The 13,674-nt window shown below is 40.0% G+C and overlaps 1 protein-coding gene and 1 long non-coding RNA gene across 5 annotated transcripts in view; one reads left to right on the top strand and one right to left on the bottom strand.

Annotated features, from left to right (window-relative positions):
- The first annotated feature begins 586 nt into the window (after positions 1-586).
- Positions 587-13,674, top strand: part of LOC116555411 — a 15,000-nt gene continuing 1,912 nt past the window's right edge. The window contains exons 1-2 of the long non-coding RNA XR_004270524.1: positions 587-734; positions 2,199-2,204. This is a non-coding gene — a long non-coding RNA (uncharacterized LOC116555411). The remainder of the gene's footprint in view (positions 735-2,198; positions 2,205-13,674) is intronic.
- OGFOD1 (2-oxoglutarate and iron dependent oxygenase domain containing 1) overlaps positions 5,527-13,674 on the bottom strand; it is a 26,010-nt gene continuing 17,862 nt past the window's right edge. For all 4 annotated transcript variants that reach the window (XM_032283912.1, XM_032283913.1, XM_032283915.1 and 1 more), the window contains 5 exons: positions 12,414-12,493; positions 11,698-12,011; positions 8,373-8,495; positions 7,754-7,812; positions 5,527-7,298 (listed from right to left, as the gene is read on the bottom strand). In XM_032283912.1, coding sequence (XP_032139803.1) covers positions 7,137-7,298; positions 7,754-7,812; positions 8,373-8,495; positions 11,698-12,011; positions 12,414-12,493 — 738 coding nt within the window. In that variant the 3' untranslated portion in view covers positions 5,527-7,136. The remainder of the gene's footprint in view (positions 7,299-7,753; positions 7,813-8,372; positions 8,496-11,697; positions 12,012-12,413; positions 12,494-13,674) is intronic.

The following is a 13,674-nucleotide window of genomic DNA, read 5'->3' as shown; positions in this document are numbered from 1 at the left end:
GTTTCACCGTGTTGACCAGGATGGTCTCGATCTCTTGACCTCGTGATCCACCCACCTCGGCCTCCCACAGTGCTGGGATTACAGGCTTGAGCCACCTCGCCCGGCCTTGTGTGCTTCTTTTTAATCACTGAAAGGTGGCTACAAAGAACAAATTTACATTAAAGAAGAGTCAATTTAGAGTGATCCCTTTGTTGGAGTAATATTAGCTGCTGTAACAAATAGACCTCAAAACCATAATGATACATTTTTCATTTATTATGTAAGGATTTCCCCATAGTTATGCAAGGACCCAGGTTCCTTTAATCGTGTAGCTCTGTCATCCTGTAGGACAAACTTTTCTTCCTGAGTTCACTAAAGGAATAAGCCTAAGGAAAATGGTTTGGGTGACTGTTTTCACATTCAGTGCATACAGTGGAGGAGGCCTTAGGGCAGTGGAGCTTTATTATCTCACTTGGAACCCTATTTGACAAGAGCTGTCCTAGGGCCTTGTGGTTATTTATAGCCATGTGCCAGATAATGAAGTTTAAGCACCATAAGATTATAATACCATATTTTTACTGTACCTTTGTGTTCAGATGTATTGAATTACACAAATACTTAGCATTATGTTCCAGTTGCCTACAGTATTCAGTATAGTACCATGGTGTACAGATTTGTAGCCTAGGAACAACAGGCTATACCGTATAGCCTAGGTGTGGAGCAGGGTGTACCATGTAGGTGTGTATACGTGCACTGTACAGTGTTCACATAATGACAAAATAGCCTAACAATGCATTTCTCAGACTGTCCCTGTGGTTAAGCAGAGCATGACCATATAGCTAAGCCCCTGTAGAAGAGAGTAAGAAGGAAACATGCCTCCTTCTTTTAAAAGTGTGGTGTGAAAGTAGCACACTATCATTTCCACTCACAATTCCATTGAGTTACATGACCACATCTGCAAGGGAGGCCGGGAGATGGAATCTAGCTGTGTGCCTGTGAGAACACTGGTATTTGTGCCAATGGGTAGCAGTCTCTTCCCTAGGAAAAATGTCACCCTAAGGTAGATTTCAGGATTGGTTTAATGAGTGAAACTTCAGTAGTTTTAATATCTTAATAGCATTCATAAGCAGTCTAGGGGAAGTGGAGCATTTCCCTGAGGTTGGTATACATTAATTTTACTGGTTTCAGTGTGGCCACTTAGGATCACCCCTCCTATATCTGAAATGTAAGCCTTATGGAATCCTAATTATGAGAATATGCTAATACTTTTCCATTTTCAACCTATAAATTCAGGAGATAATCCACAAATATTATTTTCAATAACCTCCAAAGTGGTAAAGTATCATCGTAAATCTGCCTCACATGGAGGTTGCAGTGAGCTGAGATCCTGCCACTGTACTCCAGCCTGGGTGACAGAGGGAGGCTCCATCTCCAAAACAAACAAACATACAGACATAAATCTGGCTCACAGAGTAGGAAACTGAAGCATAGATAACCTCCTTGTCGGATCACAGAGTTAGTGACCTCTGACCTGTCCAGTCACTCAAGATGAAACTTGAATCTCAGTGTTGACTTTTTTTTTCTATTTTAACCATAGTCTAAAATTAGACTATGGTTATTTACACCTTTGAGATTAAAATCTCTAGTTGGTGCTAGTTTTAAATTATATAATGCCTTTCATTTTTAGGGAGCCTAATAATCTCATCAAAGGTCACTCCATTGTTCTTTAGCCAAAAGACTTCCTTCTTAGACCTAAAAATACTCATGGCAAGGCTAGAAGTAGTCGACCTGCAGCAAGACATCTTTAAGTTGTTCTTATTTATAGGTAATTTTCACAGTAATTTTATCCTGTTGATGTTGGCATCTATTTCACAGATGAGGCTCTGAGCTCTAAGAGTGTCCTGTACAGGGTCCCACAGCTGGGTAAGCCCTGGTGCAAAGGAGGTGTTGGAACCAAGTAGTCACGGCCTCTTCTACTCCAAACTTCCCAAGCAATTAAAGACTGGTTAAAGTGAAAACATTCATAAAACGTGCAACTACCTTTTTTTTTCCCCACTTAGAAGTCATCAGGTTCAGCTTAGGAGTGAAAAAAACTGCACAAGGAAAAATGAGTTTATCAGTAACTTCTCTATTTTGTTGCCATGTTTCTATCCTGATAGAATCTGAGTGCTTCTAGAAGCTACAGCAAAGCTGTATTTCACTGCTCAATTATATTGAAGCTTTAAGTGAACTCTGAGCTGTCATTTAAAAGCTGACTTTGAGGATTTTGGTATCTGAGAGAAAGCTTTCAGTATCACAATTCAGGTTCTGAGGATTTTTAAGAGTATAATTTTTATTATTTCCCACCATGACCACCTATCCAGTACCTCAAGGCTCCACTCACATGCTGTCTCCTTTAGGTGACCTTTCCTCTCCCAGGCCTACTCCTTAACCTTTTTAAATTAATTATCTAAATCTGAATCCCCTGTTAAGCAAGAATGGGGTCTGCATCTTAACCAGCTTCATCCTCGCCCCAGTGCTGAGCCAGTGCCTAGAGCACAGAATAGCATCTGCTGCTCTGCTTAGGATCGTCTGTCCTCAATACGCCTGTCAGTGGCTTCAGAAATCAAAGAACTAGGAACTTTATTATGCAACCTTAGAAGTGTTTTACAAGAATGATTTTCAACATTGTTGTTAATGTTTCAAATTATATAATTAGCAGCTACAGATCTGCCAATGCACAGTCCTGTTATTATAGAACTAAATTACCTCCAATTTCACTTGGAAACTCAAGTACAGTAAGACACACATTACAGCCTGGTGTTTCGCATTTTGCCTTTTTTCCATCTGGCCCCTGCCCACACTCTGTGCTCTAGCTTGAGAGTCATCTTTTGATCTGTACAGTACAGAATCTGCTTTTCCTAAAAGTGATGTCACATGGACAGTTCCCAAGTCATTTTTAAATTGTCTTTGTGGACTGATTTTGCATCCAGATCCTTAGGACACCCAGTTCCACGCAGGCTGGAGAGCCCTCCTCTGGCATCACTTCACTAGATCTTCTCTACCAAGGACCTTTTTAACAGCATTTACCTTCTTCATTGATTTAGTAGTGGTGAGTATGTCATGGTGTTGAAGAGATAATGTACCCCCAAACTTCTTAAAAAATACTGCCAGAACTTTGGGAGACCAAGGTGGGTGGGTCACTTGAGGTCATGAGTTTGAGACCAGCCTGGCCAACATGGCGAAACTCCATCTATACTGAAAGTACAAAAAGTACCCGGTGTGGTGGTAGGTGCCTGTAATCCCAGGATTGCTTGAACCTGAGGCAGAGGTTGCAGTGAGTTGAGATTATGCCACTGCACTCCAGCCTGTGCCACAGGGGGAGACTCCAATCTAAAAAAAAACAAATCCTGGTCTAGGAGAGGTAGCCCAAGCTTTGATTTTTTCTTTTTTTTTTTTTTTTTTTTGGTATTCTGTGGGGAAGAAACCCACATTAAGTGGAATTTGAGACGCAATCTTTAAACAGTAGACAAGTCAGGTTCAAAACTAACAGATTTTTTTCTCTTGGAAGCTTCATTTTCCACATCCTTAAAATTGAGGACTGATGTTATTTATAGGATACTTCTTACACATTTTTTCTTCCTATTCAAAGATCCAAATATGTTCACAAGTTTTGTTAAAATGTTCCTAATTTCCAATGGTTAACATACAAAGAGGAAGTAGTGAAGTAGTCTCTGTAAGGCTGTTCTCTCCCTGTCCGATGTTGGAGCTTAAAGCCCATAGGGCGGGTAGTCAGAAAAGATGTAGTTGGGGAGAACAAACTGTAACCCACAGGCATGGGCTGGAGCCCATGAGGACGCTAAAATCTGCCCGTTCTTGTTGCTTTTGACCTTGATGGTGTGGGCATCCTGCTGAAACTGAGGCCCCTCTCAGAGGAGCTAAAGGAAGATCCAGGGGAAGGTGGAGCGGTTGCAGGCCCAGGCACAGATGGGGTTCACACCAGCAAGGTGTATCAGCTACTCAAGGGCTGCTGCTGCATTTGGGCTCTGCAGATCTGGCACAGGAATTTGTGGCTCATCTTAACCTGAGACATTGGGAAGAGAGTTCTGGGAAATGTAGTTCAGTCTAGCCAAGTTGATACATGACAAAGCCACCAGTGGTTGTCACAGGATGGTGGGATTTCAGGTGATCTTTACATTTTTACATGTTATTACCTCACAATGAGCATGCCTTATTTATATAATCTGAAAAAACAGAAAGCTTTTTTTTTTTTTTTGAGATGGAATCTCGCTTTGTCACCCAGGCTGGAGTGCAGTGGCGCGATCTCAGCTCACTGCAACCTCCGTCTCCCAGGTTCGAGTGGTTCTCCTGCCTTACCCTCCCAAGTACCTGGGATTATAGGCACACCTGACCACATCCAGCTAATTTTTGTAGTTTTAGTAGAGATAGGGTTTCACCATGTTGGCCAGGTTGGTCTCCACCTCCTGACCTCAGGTAATCCGCCAGCCTTGGGGCCTCCCAAAGTGGTGGGATCACAGGCATAAGCCACCACACCCAGTCCATAAAGCTATTTTCTTTGGGGAAAAAAATGGGAGTTATAAAATTGGAGACTATTAGGAATAAAGAGAGAAACCATATCTTTTATAGATGAACTTCATAACTTTTATCTGAAAGAGGTATAAAAAAGATGCCCATGTTCTAATTCTTCTTTTGCCACCTAACAGTTGTTGACATTGGCCCCAGGCCCTAAAAAGTAATCAAGATGCAGAACAAAGTAGTATAAGGAAAATAAGCTGCCCTATCACTGTGTATGTTCAGTGCACAAACACAATGTGTGAGTTACACTATCCTTCACAGTCTACGAGGTGCTGCTGTAGATGATGTAACTTACAGCAGCATCAGAGTTGGACTTGTAGGGATTCTCTCCCCTCAGACACCCAAGTCCCTTTTGTAGTGTATAAAAGATTGTGTGTTGACAGTTCATAAACACGTTGAGATAAAGGAGGCACTAATAAGCACATTTTTAACATTTGTGAGGTATTCTAAGATTTAGGCTTGGCTTTCCAGAATTGGAAAATTAGCCTTGGATGGTACCTACAGCCATGAGTCTCAAACTGTTTTCCAAGCTTGGCATACATGACAGTTTCACCTACCCAGCACTTTTCCCTGGGTCTTCCTGGAGTTATGCCACTGACACCCTTTCCCCCCAACTCTTGAAAACATATCAGAAGGCAAGTGAGTGAGATGACCTTCAGACAGCTGGAATATAGAAAAGGCAAGCTGTGACATTAACCATTAGTAACAAAGTATTTGCAATCCCACTTGAGTGTTGTTATGCTGTGGTTAAAAAATTGTGGTCTCCAGCCTGGCCAACATGGTGAAACACTGTCTCTACTAAAAATATTAAAAAATCAGCTGGGTGTGGTGGTGGGCGCCTGTAATCCCAGCTACTCAGGAGACTGAGGCAGGAGAATTGCTTGAACCCAGGAGGCAGAGGTTGCAGTGAGCCGAGATCTTGCCACCGTACTCCAGCTTGGGCCACAGAGTGAGACTTTGTCTCCAAAACAGTATCGTGTAAAATGGTTCATTACCATATGCAGAGAGGAAGACAAGGTAAGAACTAGTTTTGGACATTTCTTTTTATCTCATCATTTAAAAATTAGTGTTTTATAACAGTACAATTATAGAACTAATATTACATGCGTAAAGTATATAAATATCCATATCAAGGGCATACCTGCTAAAACATTTCTTAACTGGCTGGGGTGCATAATTAAACCTTTTTGAAACTAAACCTAAAAGACAAAGCAAAACTCATTTTCACTTAAATGCAAACTTCAGAAAAGAATGAATACCCAAAGTTTTAGGAGACGAAAGAGAAGAGTGGTTAAGAAGTTTAAAGGCCCAATGCTTTTTCTATTAATTAGTAAAACCCACACTAGAAGCTACTGCAAAAGCTAAAAATAAATGTAAAAAAAGAGGAAACAGGGGACTGTATTAGGATGGAATGAGAACAGCATCTTTCATCCACCCAGGCATACCCACACAGGTAGTTATGATATAACTCTCTGGAACATTTCAAGAAAAAAAATTAACAAGATGCACAGCCTCTTGGCATTCTGATATGGCTTTTTAGCATTCAGTCTCTTAAAATAAAAAGCAATTAGTTACATAGTTGACCCTACAGTATTTAGAAAACAGAAGCAACATGTGAGGCTAGAATCATTTACTTATATACACAGGCCACAACTCTAAGATGGAAAGGCAGTGGGCACTTGGAAGTGACCACACATGGCAATAAGCAGCCTATCGTCTTTACCAACCAGAAGTTTCTTGGGGCATGTGGTGGTAGCCCAGACCCTTTCCAAGGGAGTAATACTACACATCATCTAAGCCTACAATGTCCTGTGAGTGTCATGGTGGAACAAGGCCACAGGCAGTGGGAGAAAATGTGATGACTCACTGTGTCAGAATTCGAAGGCCCAGCACGATCAGGATGTAAGGCTCTGTAATTTTCTAAACCAGCATGATTGAGAAGAACAAAATCTGCTATCATTTATGAGTTTTTCTAAAAAAACCAAAACAATGGAAACAGGGATGAATCTTAAAGACCTTATGCTAAGTGAAATAAAGTCACAAAAGGACAAATACTGTATGGTTCCACTGATATGAGAAATACGAGTAGTCAAGTTGATGATAGAGACAAAAACTAGAATGGCTGTTGCTAGGGGAAGGCGGGGCTGTGGAGTTATTGTTCAATGGGCACAGAGTTTGGGAAGATGGAAAAGTTCTGGAAATGGATGATGGCGATGGCTGGACAACAATGAGATTGTACTTAATCCACTGAAATTACATATTTGAAAATGGGTAAGCTGGTCAATTTTAGTTACAAATATTTTACCACAATAAAAAAAAAAATTGAAGTTAAAAATTCACTGAAGTCAGGACTCAGTGTTGAAAAAAAAGCCAACTTTTTTTTAATCAAGAGATAAGTTTGTAGCTCCAAGCTCAAGGTCTAGGTTGAGGACAATCATTATGAGTCCTAGTAAAGGACAACCAGTTTTAAGAACATTGTCAGGCAAGCTACCATGTAGCTCTCCTTCACTCCATGCTTAGCTCTTCCAGACTTCCCAGTACTGATGAAGGGTCACATTTTTGTTTAGCTTTGCCCAGTGCTGTCATTCATAATAGATGAATGAAAAGTCCCAGAAACCTGTTCTGTTTGGAAAGGTTTTCTTTTGTTCCAGGCTTCGGTGGTTAATATGCTTGACAAATTTCAGAGTCTCTCTATCTCTGTAGACCAATGCCAAAGAATTGTTTTCTGGATTCACTGTTAGCAGCTGAAATAGACAAATACAATGACACATCAGAACATAGAACTTATTCTCAATTATTGGCCGATTAACGATGGAACAGACAGTTTCCATATCAAGTACTTAATCTGGGGATAAAGGGGTCCTCTGAACGCACCTTTACTAGGGGTGGCTGTCAAGCCATTTTCCAATAAGCCCTATTCCAGCATATTGCAATTATTTCTTACTACATTGTAAGATTTGTGGGAATGCACCACATGGCTCCTAATTTGGAATTTCTCGGGAGGGTAAAATAAATGGTTACTGAGTATCCTTTATTTCATGTTGAGTATTTTCTACTAGAAATCAGAACCACTGCCAGGCAGACCAACAGAGATTTATCAGCTAAAGACACTGGTGGAAGGTCATAAAAACTAGGTTTTTGAAAAATGAAAGCATTCTCAGTAACTAAAAAGGATAGTTTGCTATCAGAATAAACTTACCTCTTCATCTTCACCTTTGGCAATGTAAGAAGTAAAACCACCATATTCAGGCTCCCAGCCTTACAAGAGAAAAAACAAATAGCATTCAGAAAGCTCTTATTGCAAGAGTTGCATCATCTGCTGAAATCACTGATACCAATATACTTAACAGTGGGGGATCTAGGAGTTCAGCAGTAACTGATTCTATGACTTGTGAGCTTGAATTTATCATCTAGTTTATTATGGATTCCCTTCCCCTAAATGCCTAATTTCCTGAGACAGCTGAACTGAAATGCAGACTTATTTCAATAAACTTTGAATAAGAAAATTAAGAGAGAATTGAATGCTAAATATACCCAGAAGGGCAATTATATAAAATCTATAGATCTGGGAGCACACTTAAAGGAAAATTATGACAAGGTCCATCTCTCCATTCCCTAGTCAAGTCACAGATATAAATCCTATTTTGAGCTAGGAGACTGGAATTCATGACCCCCAAAATCCTTTAGACTTTGAGATCCGTGATCTGAGATTCTGAACTAGGAAATTACTTACAAATTGGTTCAGCTGCAAAGCGTCCCTCAGAAGAGACTGCCCCTCCTATGGGGAATAATTCACTACTTGCTTTCCTCTCTCTTACCTTCACACCCACAGTAGAGAATTAAGTCTAGGGCAAATTCAGCCTTGCTGTGGTCATGAATTAAAGTGTAGTGACCAGTCTTCCAATGCCTCAGTTCCCCTTGGCATGTGGGAACACTTGATTCTAAAAAGAAAAAAAAAAGAAGGGCCAAAAACTTTAAAAAATAACCTTGATAGAACTGTTAGATTGCAAGGGAATCATAATTAGGAATGATATGACAATACAGGGAAACCATTCCCACTAACCTTTGGCTGAACCAATTCAGCCTTATAAAAGATTGTCAGAAATTACCAGTTCCATTTTGGTGTAAAAAAGTTGAATTTTGATTTCTCTCTATAATAAATTTCAGATGGAAAAGAAGTCTAGTTGCAAAAAAATAAAAAATAGGAATATTATTTTACCTAAGCTTAAAGTAGAGATTTCTCAGCATGTCATTATCTAAAGTAGAAACCAGGAAAGGCAAAGATAGATCTGATTACTAAAATATTTTATAAAATTTAAACCATGCTGAACAAAATTAAAAAATAAACTATTACAACCTATTGAACAGAAGGTTACTAATACTCCTCTGAGGCAGGCAGATCACCTGAGGTCAGGAGTTCAAGACAGCCCGGCCAGTATGGCAAAACCCCACTCCTACTAAAAATACAAAAATATTAGCCGGCCATGGTGGTGTGTGCCTGTAATCCCAGCTACTTGGGAGGCTGAGGCATGAGAATCGCTTGAATCTGGGAGGCGGAGGTTGCAGTGAGCCAAAATCACACCACTGTACTCCAGCCTGGGTGACAGAGCGAGACTCCATCAAAAAAAAACGTTTAATACTCTTTCTTATATGTAACATTTTTTTATTTTTATAACTGATACAATGACAAAAAGCTCAAAGGAAAAATACGCTGAGGTAATGACAGGCAATTTGTGAAAAAAAATCAAGTAACCAATAGAGAAAAATATACAACCATGCACCATTAGTCAATGATAGGCAAATGCAATTTTAACCTAAAGAATAAGCAAGTTGAAAAAGAAAATATGATAGTTAGTTTGCTAGGAAGAATGAATACATCATCATGTACAATGCTGGTGGGAGTGCAGACTGACACAGTTTTGGGGAGGGCAACTTGGCAATTGCCTTAAAATTTTGAGCAGTCTTTGATGTATCAACTGTACTTCTGAGAAGCATTCTGAAGACATAATGAATGCGTTGTTTATTATGACAGTGAAGAAATTGAAAAAATCTAAATGTTCAACACAGGACTGGTTAAGGTCATTTGATCCAGTAGATTGCAGGCATTAAAAATTATACTGGGAGAGCAGCATTTTTCAAAACTTAGTTGTGGCATACATTCTTGAAATAAAAGCTTCTAGAAATGCAATGTTGGAAAGCAGACACATGTAAAACTGCTTTGGTAGAAGGGTTTTCTAAGTGAGGAGGGTGTCCAAACCTGTTCTATTGCTACAAAGGATGTAAAAGGATGAGAAAGAGGCTTATATTAAGTGGAAAAAAAGATCACAGAACAATATATATGTAATCTCATTAAAAATACATGTGTAAAAATATAACCCCCATATGTGTATACATGTTATGTCTACATAGCAAAAAAACAGTGGAAGGATATATTCCAAATGCTAATATGGCCACCTGTAGATGATTATTATTTTCCTTTTACTTATTTGTTTTCTAAACATTCTGAAATTGATGTATTTTTATTTTTTAAAAACATCTTAAAATTATCAGGTCTGTAATGTTATCTCACTAGATGTGCCCTAGCTATGCCAATGTTTAGCACTGCTATCATATGCCCAGCTATTTTATAGCTTTTGCCAAGCTTTATAGCTTTTCCTCAAGATGGTGACCTTTGTAAACAGTGACTTTTCTCATTCACTTTTGTGTTCCCTACTCTGCTTTGGCCCAGGGCCCCTTGTATATATAGGTGCTCAACAGTGGAATAAAGCATCTTTTGGCTGCCCATATAGATTTTATCTCAAGTTGCAGGTTCCCATAAAAACGAAACCAAAAAAGGTATGGAAGTGGACAAGTTTTGGCCAGGTATGATGGCTCACTTGTAATCTCTGCATTTTGGGAGGCCAAGGTGAGAAGATTACTTGAGCCTAGGAGTTTGAGACCAATCTGGGCAACATGGCAAGATTCCATCTTTACAAAAAAAAAAAAAAAAAAAATCAAGAAAATTAGCTGGGATGTTGTGGCACATGCCTGTGATCCCAGCTACTTGGGATACTGAGGCAGGAGGATTGCTTGAGCCCAGGAAGTCAAGGCTGCAGTGAGCTGTGATTATGCCACTATACTTCAGCCTGGGTGACAGTGCAAGACCCTGGCTCAAAAAAAAAAAAAGAAACATAGTAGTGGACAAGTTTTTTTAAAAATCCCTTTGAGACTCAGACTCCATGGATTCTGACTCTGGTTCCTCTTAGGGTCTAGGCGTAAATGCCAGTAGTCTTTCTTTGAAAGATTAGTGTTCCTTGTTAATTGATAATTTCCTTGTTAATTGATAACAAGGAACACTAATCTTTCAAAGAATGGCTACCCTGTGTATTAAAATAGCACAGAAAAAGCCACCCGGGTCTGGTTTTTCTAAATATCTGCAGTGGACAAAGTGACTGGTCAGTCGGTTTTGGAAGGCCACAGAATGAGTCATGTTGCTTTCAGTTAACATCTCAAACCACCAATTTTGTTTCCATTGGTATTCACCCCGTGTCTTTGCTCTCCTAACTATACAGGGTTCTCAGGAAATTTGAGTGGAAGCAGGGAGTGGTAAAATGGGTGACAGATGTTCTCATCTGACATAGTAATAAGTGCTGAAACAGCTAAGCTGAATTTGTAGCTACTCAATTAATGGTGCCAATATTTTCACAGGAGTGCTACCTCTTACATTTCTTCTATTTCTCTCTTTTTCATCTTGTTTGTAGATGATTAAACTTCTACTTGTAATAATTTCCTTCTACTTGTTTGTCCAAATTCAAGCAAGTTTTCTTAGGCTGTTATATTCAGATCTAAGCTTAAGTGGTGCTCCTCAGAGAGACTTTTCTAGATCACCCATTCACCTAAGAGGCTACTCTGTCATTTCTTGTCATATAACCCATTACAATGTTTTGCATAGCAATTATCATTACTTGATGTTTTCTTGTTGTTCATGTAAACATTTAATCTCTGTCTTCTTCTACTAGAATGTAAGCTCCCAAAGACCAGAGACCTTGTCTGTTTTGTTCTTAGCAATTCAAGGGCATAGTGGATGCTCAAGATATGTTTATTGATTGAATAAGTGTTTGAATGGTTAATGGTAAGTAAGGACAAATCCTAACAACAGCTTACCTTTCTTTGTTTCATTTTCCTCTGGCTCTGGGTCTGTCTGGTCATTGCTCTGCTGGCTGTTGTTGCTGACGGCTGTCTGATTATTCTCTGGCTCAGGAGGGCTATGGCTAGTCCCTTCTTCAGTGCTATCAGTGGCAGAGGTAGCTTCTTCCTCTTTTTTGTCATTCATCTCATCTTCTTCCGAAGGGGCCAAGCAATGAAGCTTCAGGCCGGTGAAGTTGGAGAGCAGCAAGAATAGTGCCTCAGAGCGAAATAACTTCATGCACTCCTTCAATATATCAGGAAGCTTACTCTCCTCAGCTTTCTCATAAAACCTGAAACACAGCAATGTCAAGTTGTTCATCAAAGCCACAGATATAAAATGACTCATGGAATAAAAGCTGATCCTTAGCTTTGTAACTCTCTTCCTAAATCTTGGCACAGCTTACTAAAGTACAAGTTATTACAATAGTGAGACTTTGTTAGGATTTTGTAGGACATCCTGCTACTCGATGTCCCTGAGAACAAAACATCATTAGGGCAAGTGTCCTGTTTTTGGGTGTGAGCCTTGGTCCATGATTATGTATTTTCTCCTGTTGGTTATTTGATTTTCTTTCATGAATTGCCTGTCATCACCTCAGTGTATTTTTCCTTTAGGCTTTTTGTCATTTTACTAGTTATAAAAGATATTATAGGTACTGAATGCAGAAGCAAATATCTCAGATGACGGGTTCTACCTTTTGTTAGGGGGACCTCGGCTGCTCCATTCCACATCTCCATGCTCCAAGGCCTCACAGACTTCCGCAAATTTCTCAGGCTAGAAAATGAGCAAATAAAGAAGCAGTAAGCAAATCTCCCTATTACCCCACACTGGTTTGGCAGGTACAGCAGCTCTGCCAAACATCAATCTGGCTGATTCCTAAAAGGTGCAGTTGACTCTACTCCTTTCTTGTCTTTTTTTTTTTTTTCTGCTCTTATTGCCCAGGCTGGAGTGCAGTGGTGTGATCTTGGGTCACTGCAACATCTGCTTCCTGGGTTCCAGCGATTCTCCTGCCTCAGCTTCCTGAGTAGCCGGGATTACAGGCATGCACCACCATGCCCGGCTAATTTTGTATTTTTAGTAGAGATGGGGTTTCTCCATGTTGGTCAGGCTGGTCTTGAACTCCCTACTTCAGGTGATCCACCCACCTCAGCCTCCCAAAGTGCTGGGATTAATGGCATGAGCCACTGCACCCTGCCGCCTCTCACTCCTGTCATACAAGATCCCCTACTCCTGCTGTGGTGAAGCCAGGGGCAAAGACTGGATACAGCATCAGCTTGCTTTAACCAAGAGATCTGAGTGCCCATTATGGCCCATTCTCTTAAGTAGTTATATATCTTACGTCAAACTCCTCAGCCTCCCAAATTGCTGCATTTATAAAATGAGGATCATAATACAGACCATACTACAACTCACAAGATGTTGTGAGGATAAAAATTAAACTGCATTACAGTCAAGGTCATTACTGTGAAAATCTCTAACAATTCAGATTCTCTAGGCTCCTAATTTAATAAGCATTCTAAATTCAAAAAGTTAGGTATGACATAAGGAAGCTGGTTAATCTATTAAAATATTCTCCACAAGAGGCTTTCCATTTATTTGTTTAATGCAGTTTCCCAAGCAGTCCTATCAGCTATAAATACGTGAAAAAGGAAAGCTCCCACAGCATGGTTTAGGTAAACTCAATTGAATAGGGTATTCAGTTTATTTACTATAATACTTCTCAAAATCTTATATGCTAATGTCAGCTATAAAATTCCTAGAGACAGAATGTAGAGTCTCTCAACCTTTTTTCAGGGAGGAACAGCTCTTGGGACCATAGTTCCCTGGGACCCACAGTCAACTGTGAAGTGCCATGCCAGCAAGTTATCTTATTGGCCCTCACAACAACTCTGTAAGAAAGGCAAGGTAGGCCGGGCGCGGTGGCTCAAGCCTGTAATCCCAGCACTTTGGGAGGC

Source organism: Sapajus apella, unplaced genomic scaffold, assembly GCF_009761245.1.
Source record: "Sapajus apella isolate SASKATOON/1434 unplaced genomic scaffold, GSC_monkey_1.0 scaffold15, whole genome shotgun sequence".
NCBI classification, from domain to species: Eukaryota; Metazoa; Chordata; class Mammalia; order Primates; family Cebidae; genus Sapajus; species Sapajus apella.
This window is presented reverse-complemented; position numbering and strand designations above follow the sequence as displayed.